The 23,219-nt window shown below is 38.8% G+C and overlaps 1 protein-coding gene across 1 annotated transcript in view; it reads right to left on the bottom strand.

Moving 5' to 3' along the window:
• CD109 (CD109 molecule) overlaps positions 1 to 23,219 on the bottom strand; it is a 401,861-nt gene that overhangs the window by 18,899 nt on the left and 359,743 nt on the right. The window contains 4 exon segments of the mRNA XM_053710442.1: positions 44 to 186; positions 8,939 to 9,004; positions 9,085 to 9,240; positions 12,708 to 12,898. Coding sequence (XP_053566417.1) covers positions 44 to 186; positions 8,939 to 9,004; positions 9,085 to 9,240; positions 12,708 to 12,898 — 556 coding nt within the window.

The raw sequence follows: 23,219 nt of genomic DNA, 5'->3' as shown, positions 1-23,219 counted from the left end.
AACTGTTTGAAGAACAATAAATGCAAAGTAAAATGTAACTTACTTTATGCATACGTTTAAATTCATTGTCTTTTCATTTTCTTTTTCATCAAGTACAATAATACTTAAATCATAGACTTCTTGGCTTGGAGCAGATCTTTGTCTCAAAGAAGAAATAGAGTTCCTCAGATTATAAATTATATTTAGCTGGAGGACAAAGAGAAAACATATTTTCTTTATTTTGACCCATTTGCAAATAATTCATTCTCTGCTCCAAATCACAACAACTACTGATCAAATATCTAAAGCAAATAAAATAATCTGATGGTGTATGATTGCAATTTATATTAAAATATGGCTGTGTGTATGGCTCTAAAACAACAGAACATGAAACTAAATACCTCTTGCCAGTGTTTTTTATCTGCATTTTGTTGTATATGTTATATATATCAGAAAATAATTATTTCTGACAATGCAATGCATATTTATATCTCTGTTTATGTATTTTTCATTTATTTAATTAAAACCATCAATTGGCAAAGAAACAGAAAAGGGTAAACTTTTTTCATTTTTACTTCTTAATTTTTGTACTGTAAAACATGCTAAATTATAAACCACGCAAGAGTATAAAGGAAATAAAAAATCATATCTAATATTCGGCTAGATTACGAGTTTTTACCTGTAAAAAAAAATACAAACAACCCCAACAGTAAAACCCACCACCCACACAACCAACCCCCCAAATAAAATCCCAACTAAAAAACTTAAGCTCCCCATTGCTTAGAAAAGGGCATGTGGATGGGCATTGCCCTTAAAGGGACAGTCTACACCAAAATTTTTCTTATTTAAAAAGATAGATAATCCCTTTATTACCCATTCCCCGTTTTTGCATAACCAACACTATTATATTAATATACTTTTTACCTCTGTGATTACCATGTATCTAAACCTTTGCAGACAGCCTCCTTATCTAAGTGCCTTTGACAGACATGCAGTGTAGTCAATCAGTGAAGACTCCTAAATAACTTCACGGGAGTGAGCACAATGTTATCTATATGACACATGTGAACTAGCACAGTCTAACTGTGAAAAACTTTCAAAATGCTCTGAGCTAGGAGGCGGTTTTCAACTGTTTAGAAATCAGTTTGAGCCTAGCTAGGTTTAGCTTTTCAAAAATACCACCAAGGGAACAAAGCAAATTTGATGATAAAAGTAAATTGGAAAGTTGTTTAAAATTGCATGCACTATCTGAATCATGAAAGTTTAGTTTTGACTAGACTGTCCCTTTAAAAGGACATTTGGATGGGCATAGCTCTTAAAAGGGCATTTAGCTCTTTTTCCGCCCAAACCCTAATCTAAAAATAAAACCCACCCAGTAAACCCTTAAAAAAGCCTAACACTAACCCCCGAAGATCCACTTACAGTTTTTGAAGACCCGACATCAATTCTCAACAAAGCCGGCAGAAGTCCTCAACGAAGCGGCAGAAGTCTTCATCCAACCGGGCAGAAGTCTCCATCCAACCAGGCTGAAGTCTTCATCCAACTGGGCAGAAGTCTTCATCCAGACTGCATCTTCTATCTTCATCCATCCGGCGCGGAGCAGGTCCATCTTCAAGACATCCGGCACGAAGCATCCTCTTCAATCGACGTCTTCTTGAACAATGAATTCTCCTTTAAATTACATCATCCAAGATGGCGTCCCTTGAATTCCGATTGGCTGATAGAATTCTATCAGCCAATCAGAATTAAAGGTGAAAAAATCCTATTGGCTGATGCAATCAGCCAATAGGATTGAGCTTCAATCCTATTGGCTGATCCAATCAGCCAATAGGATTGAGCTTGCATTATATTGGCTGTTCCAATCAGCCAACAGAATGCAAGCTCAATCCTATTGGCTGATTGGGATTAGTGTTAGGTTTTTTTTAAGGGTTTATTGGGTGGGTTTTATTTTTAGATTAGGGTTTGGGTGGACAAAGAGCTAAATGCCCTTTTAAGGGCAATGCCCATCCAAATGCCCTTTTCAGGGCAATGGGGAGCTTAGGTTTTTTAGTTAGCCCTTTTAAGGGCTATTGGTAGTTTAGTTTAAACTAGGGTTTTTTTTTATTTTGGGGGGCTTTTTTATTTTAATAGGGCTATTAGATTAGGTGTAATTAGTTTAAATATCTGATAATTTCTTTTTTTATTTTGTGTAATTTAGTGTTTGTTTGTTTTTTGTAATTTAGTTAATTGTATTTAATTAATGTAATTATTTAATATGTTTATAATAGTGGCGGCGATGCCCGGAGCGGCAGATTAGGGGTTAATAAGTATAATGTAGGTGTCAGCTATGTCAGGGCAGCAGATTAGGGGTTAATAAGTATAAGATTAGGGGTGTTTAGACTCAGGGTTCATGATAGGGTGTTTCCCCATAGGAATCAATCGGGCTGTGTTACAGAGCTTTACGCTCCTTTATTGCAGGTGTTAGGCTTTTTTTTAGCCGGCTCTCCCCATTGATGTCTATGGGGAAATCGTGCACGAGCACGTAAACCCAGCTTACCGCAGCTCACCGCAGCGCTGGTATTGGAGTGCGGTTTGGAGCTCAATTTTGCTCTACGCTCACTTCTTGCCTGCTAACGCCGGGTTTTTGTAAACCTGTAATACCAGCACTGTAGGTAAGTGAGCGGTAGTACCGCACCGCTCATAATGCAAAACTCGTAATCTAGCCGATTATTAATAATAAAAAGTAAAATAAATGTTACTGTCAATTCAAAAATCTTATGGTCAGTTCTCACATAACTTCACATAATTGGGACATGTTTTTAAATAGGCTATTACAGAAATGTGAGAAGCTAGAGAATCTATTCTAGCCCAGTTAGTCAAGAACACTGGTTTACTGATTTTATATCAGTAAATGGGCTTTTATGCCTTGGACCTCAATCATCTGCACTAATGGTAAAACCAGGATATAACCTTGTGATGCATCATAATACTATGAAGTCACCACAGCATCTTCTGATCTTGCACCTTTAACACAACCAAACAATACCCTTTTCATATTCCCTCTTTTCAATATCCACAGATTTGTAAAATTGAACATAAACATTTTGCACTGTTAGCTGAGGATAATAGTTTGACTGGTGTGGTAGATCATGTACTTAGATGTGCATACAGGAGATGTCAAACAATTGGGGGAATTATTTCTCCCTCACAGTTGAAACCTTTAGTGACACCAACAGTTAGCTGTGGATGATAAATTGATTAGTGTGGTAGATGATGTACTTAGATGTTCATACAGGGGATGTCAAACAATTCGGGGTATTATTTCTGCCCCTCACAGTTGAAACCTAAAGTGACACCAACTAGATCTTGGTTATTGCATCAGAGAATGTTTAGGTGCGGAAAGACCAGATGTAAGCCTTGAGATTATTCACAGATCACTGAGACGTTTAAGTCAACAGTGACAAATAAGGAGTTTCCTATTAAGGCATGTTTGAATTGTACATTATCATATGTGATTTACCTAGTAACCCAATATAATATCCAATACGTAGGGTTAACTATACGTGATGTACAGTCACGTATCAGGGAACACTTGTCCACCATTAATAATAGTAGGTCAACTACCTCTCTGGTGCAACATTTCTTTAAAAAACATAATGGCAAATTGGAAACATTTTCATGGTGTGCCATAGAGTGAGCTGTGACACATAAAAGGGTGAAAAAAATACTATCTAAAAGGGAGATTTCCTGGATTTTCAGACTAAAGAAAAGGCTTCCATTGGGGTTGAATTCCAGCTATGATTTTATAAAATATTGGGAGTAGTAATAAAAAGGTATAAATAGTGTGACTAAAATAAAGTACTTCTTTGTGTGTTCTATCATTAGTTACCTTTAGATGGAACGCTCATCATTTAGCTTATATGTATGTTTTGATATTAAGATTTGACATATTAGCATAGTTTTTACAGAGACTTCAGCTGACATGTCAGTATGATGGATAGTAGACAAAAGAGAGATATGTTAGCCATGGATGACAGTAACTAGTGATACGAAAGAGGCTTTCTGGAATTCTATCATTTTAAGGATATTTGGGTCATATTCTGAATCTGGGTATTTTTTAATGGTATATGTCCTATAGTTATAATTATGATGATATTTTATATAGTATATGTATTTAACTATTAGAAGTACCGTTGAACAATCTGAGAGAGAAATATATGCACCTTATAATAAGTACTGATTTTTTTCAATGTATTAATAACAATGTATATTTCTGTGTTTATGAAATTTGTATTGAGTTAAATTACTAAGATTAATATATTTTGCTCTTGAAGTATGTATTAATACCCAGTATGCACAACTAGAGTGCTGATAAAGGAAACACTAGAGAAAGGTAACAAGGCATGTTCCTATTATGTTTTAACCAATTGTAAAAAAAAAGTTTGTTTAAATAAAGCTAGATTGTATGTTTACATAGGCTATGATTATGGCTATTTGCAGAAACGTGTAAGCCCTGGTTGGAGCTACGCCTAGATAGTTTTTTTATTTTTGTGTTTGATTAACTTTTTAATTAACTAAATAAAGGATTTGGTGTTTTATTAAAGTGAGCCTGTACGTTCATTTTCTTCAGTCAAAATATTAGCAACATATTATTGAATTAGGTGTTTATGACCAATAATATAAATTGATATAGTATTAAAGGGACAGTCTAGTCAAAATTAAACTTTCATGATTCCAATAGAGTATGTAATTTTAAACATCTTTCCAATTTACTTTTATCATCAAATTTGCTTTGTTCTCTTGGTATTCTTTGTGGAAAGCTAAACCTAGGAAGGTTCATATGCTAATTTCTAAGCCATTGAACTGCCTCTTATCTCAGTGCATTTTAACAGGTTTTTGACCATTAGACACTGATAGATCATGTGTGCCATATAGATAACATTGTGCTCACTCCCATGAAGCTATTTAAGAGTCAGCACTGATTGGTTAAAATGCAAGTCTGTCAAACGCACTGAGATAAGGGGGCTGCAGAGGCTTATAAACAAGGTAATCACAAAAAAGTTATTAATATAACAGTGTATGTTATGCAAAACTGGGGAATGGGTAAAAAAGGGGTTATCTATCTTTTTAATCAATAAACATTCTGGAGTAGATTGTCCATTTAAATCAATAAGCATCTAAATGTCTAAAAGTAATTTTAGAATAATAAAGCACTTTAGAATCTATCATCTCATTATTTAAAGAGATTTAATAGGCAAAATTAAACTTGCATTATTCTGATAGAGCATAGAAGTTTAAGACACTTTTAAATTCACATCTATTTTCAAAAGTATTTTGTTATCTTAGTATCCTTGTTGAAAAAGAATACACACATATCCTACACTAGTGGGAACTAGATGGTGATTGTTGCCTGCACACATTTGTCTCTTGTGATTGGCTGACTTGAAGTGTTCCATTAGCTGCCAATGCTCCTTTAGCAAAGGATAACAAGAGAATTAAGCAAATTTGATAAAAGAAGTCAATTGGAAAGTTGAGTAAAAATGTATGTTCTATCCAAATCACAAAAGAAAATGTTGGGGTTTTCATTACCTTTAATATCAACAACACACCAACCAAACACATTTAAAATTATTTAAATCAGTGGTCTGAAAATACTGGCCCTGGGGCCATATGTGGCCCTCAAGATAGTTTAACCTGGACCTTTTTTGTTTATTTGGTAAATTAATATGGCTCAATCAATTTTTTTAGGGTTTTAAGATGTTGACGTTTAAGATGTTGATGTTCTATATAGGCACTCACAAGATAAATAGAAAGACAAGCATGCATTGTCTAGTGTAGACTCCCATTATGCACTGCAGTTCCAGAACAATCACTTCACTTGGCACTCACAAGATAAATATACACTGCGTATATCTATTATGAACTACAACTCCTACCATGCACTATTACTTGGGTAAATGTCACTTCCAGTTTCTATTATATCCAGTTCCAGAGCACACACTCTGTTAAAGTGGCCCCCATGGGAGAAGACTTGGCCAGTGGCCCCCAGATGCAATGAGCTTGATAACCCTGATATAAATAGAAATCAAAGGTCATTTTCTTTTTAATATAGTATTAAACTGATATTGTGCTTTCTAAATCAATCTTTTGTTTTCATGCTTATGAAGATCATGTACTGGCCACCAATAAAGCCCAGATTACAAGTGGCGTGCTAATGATAGCGTGGGTCACAATAAGCAGTATTGCTGGACTGCACTAACATTAGTGTACAACTTGATATTAGTAGTCCATGGTAAATTACATTCACCAGAGAAGGGTTAGCGCAGCCAACATTGCTCTAGCGCAACCTGTACTTTCAATGGATATTGGAACCACACTAACACTGATATCACAAGTTAAAAGTTATAGCGCTAAAACTGCGCTAGAATATTTAGCATGATTTGAGAAGTGAATTAAAGTGTTAAAAAAATTACCCAAATTCATATCAAAAACATATTGAAATAAAGCATTACATTCATATATATACAATTTTAAATAAAAAAAAAATAATATTAATAAAAAGTTTTAAAAAGGGTTGAATCGGATTTACCTTTTCATGAACAAAAATTAATATCCGAATGAAGGCACCGGCAAAATTGAAAGAAAACAAAAAATTGTGACAAAATTTGTCACTATTTATTTATTAGTTTCCTTTAAATTAATTTCAAAGGCTTAAAAGTTACCTTAACACACTCTGGAGAGTGTGCTAACCTGATACTCTACTTGCCTGGCTCCTGGCCCCACTAATAGGAGGCTTAGATAGCTCGGCATCCAGGACCGGCACTAACTTTAGTGCGGAACGGCTAAGCTTCCTGTTAGCACGGCCAGGGACCTGGCAAGTAGAGGATTGGGTTAGCACGCTCTCCAGAGTGCGTTAGGGTAAGTATGTAACTACAGGTGAACTTTTCCTCTGTAGCTTTGAAACATTTATATTCACTTATCAAAAATAATGTAAATGTTTAACAAAAATTCAATTTGAAATTAAACGAAAACCGAATAGTGCAGGGAACAAATATTGTTGAAAACAAATTTCCTAAATTATTCTGAAGCAAAATTTTCTCTGAAGCAAAATTTTCTTGCCAGCACACAGTATATGTCTAATATGTACTGTATGTGCACACATATATACGCATATAAACAAACAGTTTATATATATATATATATATATATATATATATATATATATCACCTGGCCACCTGGCCCAGAGATCTGGGGAATTTGTCCTTGTAAGCCAATCAGAAATTGATCCATTGGGGCCGATTTATTAAAGTGCGAGCGGACACTATACGATGTAGCGTATTATGTCCACTGCACATCAATAAATGCCGACAGCTTACGCATTTATCATTGCACAAGCAATTCTTGTGAACTGCTTATGCAATGCCGCCCCTGCAGATTCATGGCCAATCGGCCGCTAGCTGGCGTTGTTAATCAGCCCGATTGGATCGGGCGGATTGAAGACCGCAGCCTCAGAGCAGGCAGACAAGTTATGGAGCAGCGGTATTTAGACCGCTGCTTCATAACTGCTGTTTCCGGCGAGCCCGAAGGCTAGCACGGAAACAGGGGTATCAAGCTCTATTCAGAGCTTGATAATTTGGCCCCTTAAAGGGACAGTCAACCATAGAATTGTTATTGTTTTAAAAGATAGATAATCCCTTTATTACTCATTCCCCAGTTTTGCATAACCAACACAGTTATATTAATGTACTTTTTACCTTTGTGATTACCTTGTATCTAGGAACCTTCTTCCAGCCCCCTGATCACATGACTGTGACTGTTTATTATCTATTGTCTTAAATTTAGCATTGTATTGTGCTAGATCTTAAATAACTTTCTGTGCCTGAACACAGTGTTATCTATATCAGTGTTTTTCAACCAGTGTGCCGTGAGAGATCCTCAGGTGTGCCACGGCAGACTGACAACAGTGCGGGGGTGTCCCTCTTTAAAATTTTGAAATATTGTGAGGTATGTGACAGGCTCATCAGGCATCATTTACAACCATGGCATTGACATTCATTAACAGACAATCATTATGACTGTTTGTGAAAGAATGTCAATATGTCATGTATAGGTTGTAGGAGGCATGGCATGACAGCACAGTACAGTGTGTTTTATATATATACTGTATTATATATACTGTATTATGCTACAATGTGTGATTTTGTAAAATTTTGGGATGGTGTTGTGCCACAGGATTTTTTAATGTAAAAAAGTGTGCCACGGCAAAAAAAAGGTTGCAAATCACTGATCTATATGGCCCACGTGTACTTTCTGTCTCTTTGTGTTGAAAAGAGATTTAAAAAGCATGTGATAAGAGGCAGCCCTCAAAGGCTTAGAAATTAGCATATGAGCCTACCTATGTTTAGTTTAAACTAAGAATACCAAGAGAAAAAAGCTAATTTGATGATAAAAGTAAATTGGAAAGTCAATTAAAATTAAAAGTCCTATCTGAATAATGAAAGTTTAATTTATACTTGACTGTCCCTTTAAAGTTCATTTGTGCAGAAACATATCTATCCTGTTGATTTTAATATTCTTAAAACATACATTATTTTTGATGTTCCTTTGATAAAATACCCCAAAAATATTTCTATGTTGCATATAGTTTGTAATAATGTAAATAGCTTATGATTAACGTCATTGCTGATGACATTGTGACAGGATTGATAAATATCCAGCTACAAACTTTAATTGATGAGAGAATTAATGAAATAGGAACTTAACTTTCATACAATAGATTAATCATATGTTTTAAAGCTGCTTTCATAAATACCTTGGATTATTATATAAAATATTAATATCAGTTTTTTTTTGCCTTTACTGGTCATTCCTTTGATTGCTTTATTACACATTAATTGAACAATTTCAGTTATACTTAATTGCTCACAAACAGTCTTTAATATTAAATTAGATAGTAACTACAGTATATTGCCCACATACCTGTAACAAGGCAAAGCCAGTTCCTTCTGCAGAAACTGTAAGTTTCATAGGTTGTTCAACATTAATCTTTGAAAAAGAAATGAGTTTCATTAGTACCATTAGATAGTAACATATGGCTAAGATGAACACCTTTATAAATGGCTTACTTGTTTGCTCTGGAGTAGCATTCGGTTATCATCATTGACAATTAAACTTGCAGAAGATTTTGTATAGTTTTCATTTACTGCAATGGTTAATGCTGTTTTATCCACAGTGTAAACAGATGCAAATAATGACAATGCTTGCAAGGCTACTATTGTATCCTGCAAAAAAATTTAAATAAAATAATAATAATCATCATCATCATCATCATAAAAAACATCAAATTGTCATTGCACAACAAGCTACCCACTTTTTCCCTGCAGCCAATTGTGCACGAGCAGGGGCTGTCAATCACCCCTGTTGAACTTGTCTGGTTGATTTTAATCTGCCATTTCATAACTGGTGGATAGGTTAGGAAACTGCAGACCTGCAGTGAAGGTGCTTCAAAGCTACATCTTGATAAATTAAACCCATTGTAGTAACATTTTTTTATCTGTCATTAAGTTCACTTCCAATTGAAGGGTTTACACCACTGGTTTTCAAACCTGTCTTCAGGCATCCCCAACAGGCCAGGTTTTCTGGATTACCTTGGGTGAGAGTAGGTAAAATAACCAGGTTTACTAATCAGCTGATTATTTCACCTGTGCTCTTGTTCAGATAACCTCAAAATGTGGCTTGTTAGGGAGGCCTGAGGACAGGTTTGAAAACCAGTGATTTACACCCTGAGAGCACTCCAGTGACGCACCTTTATGGCGACTTAGAACACCTGCACAGATCTAGGTAATCACTGTGTCATTTGCATTTGGTTAAACAAACAGCAACATTCTAAAGTCCGTTCTCTATTAGACATGTGCACAGGCAAGACATTTGTTTCAGGCAATTTGTTGATCACAAAAAACATTATTTTCCTTTGTCCCATATTCACTCATAGGCAGCAGAGAAGCAGCTGGACAACATCTTAAACTTAAATAAAGATAAACTAGTAACTATTGTTACTACTACAAGACAGCACCAGCACAAAAAATATTGTTTTCTTTGTTTTTTTTTAATTGTTTTAGGACTGGACAAGAGAAAATATTTATATACCTTTATCGCCTTTAGAATAACAGTTTTAAATTAAACAAAGTATAAAAAAAAAATGTCACATGCATTTGCTTTTCATTTTTATCTGTTAAAGAGACAGCTTTGATTTTGAGTTTAAACACAACAGTTAAGCTAAAAAGTTAAAGGGATATTCCGGTCATAATTAAAATGCACAAAGATTAATTATATCTTTGAAAAGAAAAATATTTGCAATATTCATGTATTGTCAAAAATGCTTCTCTTGAAAGTTATAAGGTTTTAGTGTTAACATTTTTCCCTGCATGTGCATGTGAAGCAAAGCTAAATATTCTCTATGCACCAGCATTTTAAATGATGCAGCTGCTCAGAGCACCAGTGGGGCTCATATCATTTCAGCAATTAGCAAACTGAGGCCTTACCAGATAGTACAAGCACCTTAGGCTCTCTGAGCAAGTGCTGTGTTTAAAATGCTGGTGCACGGTGCATACTTAATTACACTTTTGAAACAGCTATAGCTTTTATTAGAAGCATTTTTGCTCATACATATAAATTAAATAAAGGCTTCTATTTAAAATTGAAATGCATCCATGGGAATTCCAATGCTGGTTGGAATGTCCCTTTAAGTTCCCCAAAGGTTATATATAGTTTTCTGAAAACAGTTCAGATACTAACACACAATGATGCAGCTTAAGATAGATGTATTTATTAAGCCGCAGATGTATCTTCAGAGCCTTGTGGTTCGCTAGTGGTAATTCTAGTTAAAGGGATATGAAACCCAAAAATGTGCTTTTGTTATTCAGAGCATACAATTTAAAAAAAAAAAATCTTATTTACTTCTATTATTAAATTTGCTTCATTCTTATGATATTCTGCGTTGATGAGATACCTAGGTAGGCACCTGGAGCACTACATAATAGGGAATTGTGCTGCCATCTTGTGCTCTTGCAAATAGATACCATTCTAGCAAAACTGATGTCATATAGGCCTCCAAAAATGGGCAGACTTCTAAGCTTATGTTCCTGCTTTTCAACAAAATATACTAAGAGAAGAAAGAAAAATAATAGAAGTAGATTTGCAAGTTGTTTAAAATGGCATGCTCTATCTGAAATCATGAATGAAAAATGTTGTTTTTTATATCCCTCTAAGAAAATGGCAGTCTTAAAGGGACATGAAACACACATTTTTTATTTCATGATTTAGAAATAAAATTCCATTTTAAACAACTTTCTAATTTACTTCTATTACATTATTTGCTTCAGTCTCTTGATATCCTTTGCTGAAAAGCATATCTAGATAGGCTCAGTAGCTACTGATTGGTGGCTGCACATAAATGCCTTGTGTGATTGGCTCACCCATGTGCATTGCTATTTCTTCAACAACGGATATCTAAAGAATACAGCAAATTAGATAATAGAAGTAAATTGGAATGTTGTTTAAAATTGTATTCTCTATCTGAATCATGAAAGAAAAATGTTGGGTTTAATGTCCCTTTAAGACCACTGCTACTTAAAGGGCCATAATACCCAAATGTTTAAACACTTGAAAGTGATGCAACATAGCTGTAAAAAGCTGACTAGAAAATATCACCTGAACATCTCTATGTAAAAATGAAAGATATTTTACCTCAAAAGTTCCTCAGTAGCCACATCCCATTGTAAAGGATTTCTAAGCAGCATTTTAGTGTGTCTGTCCTAGGACAGCTTAGGGGATGAGCCTTGTGAACTCTCATATTATTTCAGCAATCAGGTATAGGAAGCTTACTATGAAATCTCATGAGAGTTAAGTCAAATCTCATGAGCTCACAGTAAGAGTTCATGACCTCAGCACTGCTGATGCTGATTGGCTGCTGTTCATTTCTTCATTTTTTTTTATTTTTACCTGCAGCTGGGAGCAGGTGAAGTATAACTTTTTACACAGAACTTACTCTGCTGAGCTAATGAAATTGTGAGGTAAAATATCTTCCTTTTTTACATAGAGATGCTCAGGTGATATTTTCCTGTCAGCTTTTTGCAGTTATACTGCATCAGTTTCAAGTGATTTAGGATATGAGTATTATGTCCCTTTAACCTCTCTGCCACCTGAAAGGGCACATTAGCTAGAGCAATGATAACTCAATGTGATGTGAGGTTCTAATCTGCAAAACAGTTATAGATTGAACTGTAGATCAATATTTAAGTAAATATATAAGTTTACAAAACCTACAATATAAAGCTTATAATCATTTATTTTCAACATTCGCTCTTGCTCACCACACAGTGCGCTAGATTTATTGATAATCGTTCATGAGAGATCATGTTCAAAATTCATTGAGGCTTTACTTTTATTTTTTACATTTCTTTGGAAGTTTTCTTATTTGCATATGTTAGAGCACTACATAGAGTGATTTAATTCTTCAGTTTGAATTTGTTTAATAATTTTTCAAAGGATTTTTTTACTTGGGAACTTGGGAGAACTCTCCAGTTTTCACTTTGCAGTGTTACACCTTTTTTGGGTGAGATATTAGTTTCGCTAATTCGTTTTATTGAATCTAGGCCCTTGTAACACAATTTTAGATATTTTACATGGAAAATAAAAAACATGTTCCCATGATAGATATGCTAATCTTAGGTCATACATCACAACTAACCTGAGAAGAAGAGAATCCTCCTAAGTGACCCCTCTGTTGAATAAGCCATTTCATCACAGCCAGTCCCTCAGCAGCCTGATGTTGAATGACATGTGACATTAGAACATATGATGCCGTCATTATTTCCTCTGAACTTGCTTGCCACTCATTAGATGCTTTTGGAGCTGGAGACTTCCAAAATCTTAATTCTCCTACAAAATGATTTAAAGTAATTTCTCATTGTATTAGCAAATGCAAAGGAAAAATCAACTGCAATTTTTATTTTCTTGATGAAAAGTGATCTTCCCATAAATTAATTAGTTGTGGTGGTAATATAGTAAAAAAGAATAGTTTTACATAATACATTACATTTTCAAATAAATTCCTGTAGCGGAGAGTCAGTAGGATCCGCAATATCTTTTAGTTAGGCAGAGACATCCTCATCTTAAAAATGTCGTCTAAAAAATTGCAACAACTACAACTGCTAACAACAACTGTCTTAGACAATACAGTTACTCAAAACTAACAGTTACTCAAAACTGAAGTTAACCCCTCCAGTACTGTTGGATTTGCACCCTGTACCTATAATGGGCACAGGGTGACTTAACATAATGCCCAAATCCATAATCCGTAGGGAGGTTGACAGAGGGGTCTGTCACATGGCCCCCTCCTGGTGGGACACTCCGGAAGACCCGTCTTGACCCTTTGGCGGGTCAACTTGGGGATGACCGGACTAGAAGGTGGTAGGAATGTCAGTTTGCCGTGACAATCCATCTGCATTCCCGTTCTGCTTACCAGGCAGGTAGCTGATGGTGAAGTTATAGGGTTGGAGGGCTAAACTCTATTGCAGCAATCTACCATTGTCTCCTGAGACCCGATTAAGCCAGACTAAGGGATTGTGGTCCGTTATGAGAGAGAATTCCTGTCCGTATAAATAAGGGTTCAACTTCTTCAGTGCCCAGACCAGGGCTAAACATTCCTTCTCTACTGCCTCATAACTTACTTCTCGAGGTAACAACTTTCTGCTTAGGTATGCGACAGAGTGCTCTCCTCCATCCTCCCCGACTTGGCTCAGCACAGACCCCAGTCCATACATGGAAGCATCTGTATGAATGAGAAAATGTTTGTTTGGGACTGGGGCAGCCAAGACAGGGGCATTCACAAGAGCCTGCTTCAGTGCCTGAAATGCAGCTTCACAAGCTGGAGACCACAGGAAGGTTCTTTTTAGTCAGGTCAGTCAGGGGCTTGGTGATAGTACTGTCGTCCGGGACTAGCACTTGGGTCTTAGTGATAGGTGTGGGCCAGTTAGCCACAGCCTCTACCTTGGCTGGCTCCGGTCTCTGGCTCCCACACCCCGGTGACCCAAGTACTGTACTTCAGCCATACCTAGATGGCACTTGTCTGGTTTCATGGTCAGGCCAGCGGCCCGAATCTTGTCCAGAACCACCCCTACATGGATTAGGTGTTCCTCCCAGGACTCACTGTAGACCGCAATGTCGTCCAGGTTTGCACAAGCAAATTCCTGGAAGCCATTGAGGAGTCTAACCACCATACGCTGCAAGGTAGCCGGAGCATTCTTCATCCCAAAGGGCATGACCTTAAACTGGTACAGGCCAAATGGGATGACGAATGCCGACTTGGGGATAGATCCTCGGCCAGGGGAATCTGCCAATAGCCCTTACACAGGTCTATGGTGGTCAGATAGCGTCCCCTAGCAATACGGACTAGTAATTCGTCTACCCGGATCATCGGGTAGGCATCAGTGGTGGTCCTTTCGTTAAGCCGCCTATAGTCCCAAGGGCTATCGGAGTGCTTGATGATTCCCAGCCGAGCCATCTCCAGTATCTCCTTCCGCATACTTCTCGGACTGCTTCGGGGATACGGTAGGGGGGCTGTCACAGGTGATTCTGTCTCTACCTTATGTACAGCTAGGGTAGTGTAGCCGGGCTCTTGGGAGAACGTCGCCTGCTTCTCCCACAGAAGCTGTCTGGCCTGTACCTTCTCTGTAGGGCTTAACCAGTCCCCTAGCTGCACAAGACTAGTGAGGTCAGTCTGGGGGTCCTTCTCTAGTAAGTCAGGCTGGGGTAAATTCTCTGGGTCGTCTGCAGCAGGGGCACACACTGCAGCAACATCCACTGGCCTCTCCTGATACTCCTTCAGCATGTTCACATGAAAGGATCGCTGGATCCTTTCATCTGCACAGCTGGCTATAATATAGGTAGAACCACACACCTGAGCTAACACCTTATATGGGCCCTGCCAAGATGCTTGCATTTTGTTGGTCCTCACAGGCTTGAGCACCAAAACTTTCTGTGCAACCTGGGAGACCTGCTGCCAGGCACCCCGATCGTACCACCTCTTCTGTCTCCCCTGGGCCACCTGGAGATTCTCCCTTACCATCAGGGACAGTTTCTCCATGCGGTCCCGGAGTTCCAGGACATATGGCACTATGGGGATCCCCTCCTGCTCTGTCTTTCCCTCCCAGTGTCCTCTAATGAGATCCAGGGGTCCGCAGACCCTTCTCCCATAGAGTAACTCAAAGGGAGAGAACCCAGTAGATTCCTGGGGCACCTCTCTGTACGCAAATAACAGATGAGACAGGAATTGCTCCCAGTCTCTGCAAGCGCCAGTAAAGGTCTTCAGCATCTGCTTGAGGGTGCCATTAAAGCACTTGCAGAGACCGTTAGTCTGTGGGTGATAAGGCGAACTGAGCAGCGGTTTAATGCCGCACACCTTCCACAGCTGCTGGGTGAGCACAGCGGTAAACTGGGTCCCCTGATTGGAGAGAATCTCCTTAGGGAACCCGACCCTAGTAAAAAACCTTAACCAGGGCATCAGCTACTGTCTCTGCCTCTATATTAGACAGTGCTACTGCCTCTGGGTAACGAGTGGCATAGTCCACCATGGTGAGAATATACTTCTTACCTGATGGACTAGCTCTGGCCAGTGGACCCACAATGTCAACGGCTATGCGGGAAAAGGGTTCCCCAATGATAGGCATAGACATAAGCCTAGCTTTTGTGTGATCCCCCCGCTTACCCACCCGTTGACAGGTGTCACAAGTACTACAATATACCTGCAAATCTTGGTTAAAATTGGGCCAGAAGAAATTTTGGGTGATCCTATGAGCTGTGCGGCAGGACCCTAGATGTCCAGCTAATGGTACATCATGCCCAATCCGCAGAATCTCTTGCCGGTATTTCGCAGGCACCACCAGCTGCCGATTCCACGGAGGGGCAATAATTTTCTGGGAAGGTTTAGGGATTCTATATAGCCTATCCCCCACCCACTCATAAAGTTCCCCATCTACCCCCTCTTCTCCAGCATCTTCCCTAGCCCTATACTTCTGAAGGGTCGGATCCTCCTGGGTTTCCCTCCCGTACATCTCTGGGGTATCCCAGCCTAAGGGGGCCTGATTTAGGGTACAAGTCAGGGAAGAGAGTCTTACCTGGGTCTCAGCAGCAGGTGGGTCGGTCTCAGCGGCACGGGTCTGAGCTGTGCAGCGGGACCCTAGATGTCCAGCTAATGGTATATAATGCCCAATCCGCAGAATCTCTTGCCGGTATTTCACAGGCACCACCAGCTGCCGATTCCGTGGAGGGGCAGTACTTTTCTGGGAAGGTTTAGGGATTCTATATAGCCTATCCACCACCCACTCATAAACTTCCCCATCTACCCCTTCTTCTCCAACATTTGCCCTAGCCCTATACTTCTGAAGGGTTGGATCCTCCCGGGTTTTCCTCCCGTACATCTCTGGGGTATCCCAGCCTAAGGGGGCCTAATCTAGGGTACAAGTCGGGGAAGAGATTCTTACCTGGGTCTCAGCATCAGGTGGGTTGGTCTCGGCAGCACGGGTCTGGGCACGGGTAGTCACAGGGTTAACATCAGCGGGACCCATCTGAGCGTAGGCAGAAACAAGGGGGGCCAAGTAATTTCCAAGGAGAACATCAGCTGGTAAACCCTTCATGACCCCCACATTCACATGTCTAGTGCCCACTTCCCAAATGTACCCGGGCAACAGGTAGGCAGAACAGAGTGACCCCTGCTACCCTCACAGCCACAGTGTCTCTGGTGTGCTGATTCTAGGACACCAAGTTCTTTTGGAGCAAGGTCATGGTAGCACCAGTATCTTGTAGACCACTGACCTACTTCCCATTCACTTTAACCAGTTGCCGGTGCTGTTGTCGATGGGCAGCTTGCACGGGGTCTGCTTCATGTAGGATGCCTCAGCATTCTTCCTCCTCTACGCAGTGGGTAGCAGGCTGAGGGTTACATGGGTTTCCGCCGGCGGGTCTCCTCCAGGACTGTGCTTGGTTCGCTGTGTTTAGGGGACACTCTGGTCTTTTGTGCCCTAGTTGCTTACATCCAAAGCAACTAGGATAGTTGAGGATAGTTTGTGGCTGAATGCGGTGTGGTAGAGCGGTGCACCGGGGGTTGGTAACTGGTAGCTGCTGGGGTGACTGTGCATCGGTACTCCACTCTGGCAGGGGGCTTAGTGGTAGCAGTGTCCAGTTTGCGGGCATCCGTATACTCATCTGCCAGGCGAGCAGCTTCATGCAGTGTGGAGGGTTTACGGTCCCGAACCCACTCTCTAACTCCTACGGATAACTTGTCGAAGCAATGTTCCAACAGGAATAGCTGCAGCACCTCTTCCCTGGATATGGCTTGGCACCCCGCCATCCAGTGAGCTGCTGTGCGGTGCACCTTACATGCCCACTCAACGTAGGAATCTCCAGCTAATTTAACAGTGTCTCTGAACCGCCTTCTGTATGCCTCCGGTGTAATCGCATACCTGTAGAGCAGAGCCTCTTTTACAGCATTATAATCCCCGACTTCCTCATCTGGAATGGCCCGAACAGCCTTGTTGGCCCGGCCGGATAATTTTCCAGATAATATCATGACCCAGTCCTCTGCGGGTACCTTGTGTAGTGCACATTGCCTCTCAAAATCCGTAAGGTACCCATCAATCTCTCCTTCTGTTTCCATGAAGTTTTTAAAAGCTGCAAAATGTACCTTTCTCTTTTCCACTGGGGTTTCTGTGACTTGGGCTGCTGCAGCACTGCTTTGGCAAAGTAGGTTGGCATCCACAGCTGCTATGACCCGGTCTATAATTTCGGCAGTCGGGTTGGGGCCATAATGTGCCAGTCTTATTTTAACTGCCCGGTCAAAGCTTGCTTCTTCGGGAGTTCTGTCTGATATGCTGGGCTCATTGGTTCCTTCGGGCCCTGGTACTCCGTCCATCTCGTTCAGTATTGTAATAATCTCCCTCTTCCTGAGGTTACTGGCTTGTCTGCCCCGTTGTTCTAGCAGGTCTTTAAGGGTGGCTCTTTTCAGCCTTTCATACTGTATTTCCATTAGGTCCGGATGTGTAGTTGCTCTTCTGGGCTATGAGGACTATCCCGTCGCTTGCCACCAATTGTAGCGGAGAGGCAGTAGGATCCGCAATATTTTTTAGTTAGGCAGAGACATCCTCATCTTAAAAATGTTGTCTAAATAATTCAGTCCAAGTTTAAGTCTAAATCAGCTATTTATTTTGCTTCTAGCCAAAGCTTAAAACTGGTGCAACAACTACAACTGCTATCAACAACTGTCTTAGATAATACAGTTACTCAAAACTAACAGTTACTCAAAACTATAGTTAACCCCTCCAGTACTGTTGGATATGCACCCTGTACCTATAATGGGCACAGGGTGACTTAACATAATGCCCAAATCCATAATCCGTAGGGAGGTTGACAGAGGGGTCTGTCACAATCCCCGATTTCAGTGCATGAAATTATAAATTGCATTATTACTGTATGATGCATTACATTGTCAATACCATCAAAAGTGAGATGACTTAGCTTTGATTAAAACTTAACATATATTCTTACTGCCTTTTTAACCTGTTATTAACCAAGTCTGCAATAAAAAAAATGTTTAATTGGGAATACAGATTATCCCCAAACACTAGCATTGGTCCCCATTCCAATCCATTATAAATTCTGTTTAAAAACATTATCAAAAGTTAGCAAATTGTAAAAAGAACTGGGTAAGAGCAAAAATCATGTTGGTGCTTCTCCGCCACTCTGTTGATGAACCCTTCAAGCAGAGGCAAAAAAAAAAAATAGTGAGATGGATAAATTTTCCTCACCCTTTGGTACTTTTCCATTAACGAACCAAAACCCTATAGTGTCAACAAGGCCGCTTTTGGACCTCCTTTAACAGTAAAACATATTACAACATAAGGAAACTTAAAAAAGAGCACTCTTGATAAAAGGAATACAATTAGCGTTAGGGTACACACTTACACACTCAAAATGGATAGCACAGAAAACTGACATGCTAAGAAAAGGAAAGTATATATATATATATATATATATATATATATATATATATATATATATATATATATATATATATATATATAGGTGAAACTTGAAAAATTAGAATATCGTGCAAAAGTTAATTTATTTCACTAATGGAACTTAAAAGGTGAAACTAATATATGACATAGACTCATTACATGCAATCAAGATAGTTCAAGCTGTGATTTGCCATACTTGTGATGATTATGGCTTTCAGCTCATAAAAACCCCAAATCCACAATCTCAGAAAATTAGAATATTGTGAAAAGGTGCAATATTCTAGGCTCAAAGTGTCCCACTCTAATCAGCTAATTAAGCCATAACGCCTGCAAAGGGTTCCTGAGCCTTTAAATGGTCTCTCAGTCTGGTTCAGTAGGAATCACAATTATGGGAAAGACTGCTGACCTGACAGTTGTGCAGAAAACCATCATTGGCACCCTCCATAAGGAGGGAAAGCCTCAAAAGGTAATTGCAAAATAAGTTGGATGTTCCCAAAGTGCTGTCTCAAAGCACATTAATAGAAAGTTATGTGGAAGGGAAAAGTGTGGAAGAAAAAGGTGCACAAGCAGCAGGGATGACCGCAGCCTGAAGAGGATTGTCAGGAAAAGGCCATTCAAAAGTGTTGGGGACTTTCACAAGGAGTGGACTGAGGCTGAAGTCAGTGCATCAAGAGCCACCACACACAGACGGATCCTGGACATGGGCTTCAAATGTTGTATTCCTCTTGTCAAGCCACTCCTGAACAACAAACAACGTCAGAAGCATCTTACCTGGCCTAAAGAAAAACAGACCTGGTCTGTTGCTTAGTGGTCCAAATTCCTCTTTTTTGATGAGAGCAAATGTTGCATCTCATTTGGAAACCAAGGACCCAGAGTATGGAGGAAGAATGGAGAGGCACACACTGCAAGATTCTTGAAGTCCAGTGTGAAGTTTTCACAGTCTGTGTTGATTTGGGAAGCCATGTCATCTGCTGGTGTTGGTCCACTGTGCTTCATTAAGTCCAGGGTCAATGCAGCCATCTACCAGGTGATTTTGGAGCACTTCATGCTTCCTTCCGCAGACGAGCTCTCTGGGGGTGCTGACTTAATTTTCCATCAGGACTTGGCACCTACCCACACCGCCAAAAGCACCAAAACCTGGTTCAATGACCGTGGGATTACTGTGCTTTATTGGCCAGAAAATTTGCCTAACCTGAACCCCATAGAGAATCTATGGGGCATTGCCAAGAGAAAGATGAGAGACATGAGACCGAACAATGCAGAAGAGCTGAAGGTCGCTATTGAAGCATCCTGGTCTTCTATAACACCTCAGCAGTGCCACAGGCTGATAGCTTCCATGCCATGCCGTATTGAGGCAGTAATTGCTGCAAAAGGAGCCCAAACCAAGTACTGAGTACATACAGTATGCATGCTTATACTTTTCAGAGGTCCGATATTGTTCTATGTTGTTGATTGCATGTAATATTCTAATTTTCTGAGATTGTGGATTTGGTGTTTTCATGAGCGGTAAGCCATAATCATCACAATTATGACAAATCACGGCTTGAACTATCTTGCTTTGCATGTAATGAGTCTATCTCATATATTAGTTTCACCTTTTAAGTTGCATTAGTGAAATAAATGAACTTTTGCACAATATTCTAATTTTTCGAGTTCCACCTGTATATAATTGGAATTAGAATGAAATAGTATTATTTGTCCTCCTAGGAAACAGGGAGTCACTTTTGGGCTCATGGCGAACAAGTAAATTAAAGATTGTGGAGGAGGCCTGGTGGTTGATTTTGGACCCATGAATACATAAATCAAATACAATCAATAACAAAAACAAAATTCTTAGTATGAGGTATTTCCATAATACTTATATAAACCAAATGATAAAGCATTGAAGGTTGATAAATGGAAACATGTAACATCAGTTGGAAGAGATTATAATAATAATATACAGATCTTAGGAGTCAGTTGCAACAAGAATAATAGTTACAGGAATAGGACAATAAAGTGACTTTTCTGACATGTCATACTAAAAATGAAACCAAACATAGCAAATATTAAGTAAAATTTCACATGTATGTCAAGTATGTATAAGGCATCATGGATTAAAAATAAACTATAATTATGTAAAAATTGGGCAAATACTCTAATCAGAACCATATTTTAAAATATTGGTGTAATCTAATAAATTGAAATACTTTGATCCTAACAAGAATATGAATCTCAAGCAACTTAGCTGACATAAAATATAATATTACAAATCTTACAGTATTGAATAGAGGTCACAGACAGTTTTCTCTTTAAGGCCATTTTTGTGTGTGGCCCAGCAGTGAAACAGTTAATAAAATAAACATACCTTGCAGTCTGCATTGTATCTAATTGCAGGATGCAGTTACCTAATTAATTGTTTCACAACTGGGCAACACACATAACTGGCCTTAGAGGGGACACTGGTCACAGTGTAGTTTAAGGCTATGGTATTAGCAAAGTAGTTAAAGTGAAGGTCAATTTTGATGAATTAGTGCCCGATTTTTAATAATCCTATTAAAAACAAGGGCACTTTAATTCATCAAAATTGACATTTCACACGTTTTCTTCAAAAACTTACTTTTAATCCTGGCAGCCGCTCCAGCACTTCCTCCACCCGTAGCAAGCCGTCTTTGCAGGTCTAAAATAACGAATCCAGCTTCCTCCAATCGCTGCGTTGCATCAGGCCAAGATTCCCCCGGGGGGGAAGCCGTGATTGGAGGAAGCCGGATTCGTAATTTCTGATGTCTGCAGAGGCTTCCGACGGCCGGAGGAATCGCTGGAGCGGCTACCAGGATTAAAAGGTAAGTTTTTGAAGAAAAGAAGTGAAATGTCAATTTTGATGAATTAAAGTGCCCTTGTTTTTAATAGGATTGTTAAAAACCGGGCACTAATTCATCAAAATTGACCTTCACTTTAACTTCATAAGTACAGTGCTAAGCTACTAATATGATGATATGTGATGTCATCCTATACTGCTTTGTATGCAAAAGAAGTGGGAAATAGGCTATGGAAAACGTTATACTTAGGGCTAGATTACGAGTGGAGTGCAAAAGTTTGCGCCCGAGTGATAAGGGGTATATAGCGAAAGTTTGCACTCAACAGGCTTACCGCTCGTATTATGATTTGAAAGTAAACTCGATCTCGTGAGGGCAATCACGATTTACACTAGAATGATTACCGTGACTTCAGGGCTCTTCTTAACTGTTTTGCGAATCAGAAAAGAAACACAAAACACATCAAAATACGTGTAATATATAGACATATTACCTCTGATACATATACATATATAAGTGTATTGGAGCCCTTTGCCATTAAGTAGATGAACAGAACACATGTAAAAATATATTCGTGCAATATTCATTTTACTAAAGGTTTTAACTATTTATTTACTGTAAATATTATACATTACAATGTATTTCTAAATAGTATTTCTAAATAGATATTCCTAAATATATATTGTACCAAAATACCATAGGTAAATTTAGAAATATGTATTTATGAATAAAAAATAACATATTCTGCTATGTGCAGAACATTGGAATATGAAATAGTCCTATTTTGATGTCGGGTTAGCATATTTTCATGTTGGTTTAGCACAAATAAGAATATGCAATTGTGTTTGTGTGATAGGTATAAATATATATTTTACCAAAATACGGTCAGATATATGTGAAATATTTATTTATGAATAAAAATAACATATTCTGTGTAGTAAATTGGAATGTGAAATATTTATATTTTGATGCCGGGTAAGCGCAAATGAGAATATACTATCGGGTTTGCACAAGTGGGATTTTTCCACTTTATTTTCTCCATTGACTTCTATGGAGGAATACATGACTGTCCATACGTTATTCTAACTTCAGATTTTTGCGCTCATTGGGTTACCGCTAGTGCAAAAATAGTTTACTTTCAACTTGTAATATGAGTGCAACTCGATGAGCACTAAAATCTTACTTCTAGTGCAATTAACACTCAAGCGGGTGTGTTAATTTGCACTTAAATTGTAATCTAGCTGATAGTTAGAGTCCAAAGTGATCTCTTTGAGGTAGGGATAGAAAACTCTAAGATGGTAAATGACTGTTCCTGTTGCCGGGAGGAAGATGGCAATGTAAATAAAAGTTCATCAGTAGGTATTATCCCTCTGTATGAAAAAAGTCAAAGCC

Source organism: Bombina bombina, chromosome 4 (genome assembly GCF_027579735.1).
Source record: "Bombina bombina isolate aBomBom1 chromosome 4, aBomBom1.pri, whole genome shotgun sequence".
Taxonomy (NCBI): Eukaryota; Metazoa; Chordata; class Amphibia; order Anura; family Bombinatoridae; genus Bombina; species Bombina bombina.
The sequence above is the reverse complement of the archived record's forward strand: the minus strand, read 5'-3'. Positions and strand labels throughout refer to the sequence as shown.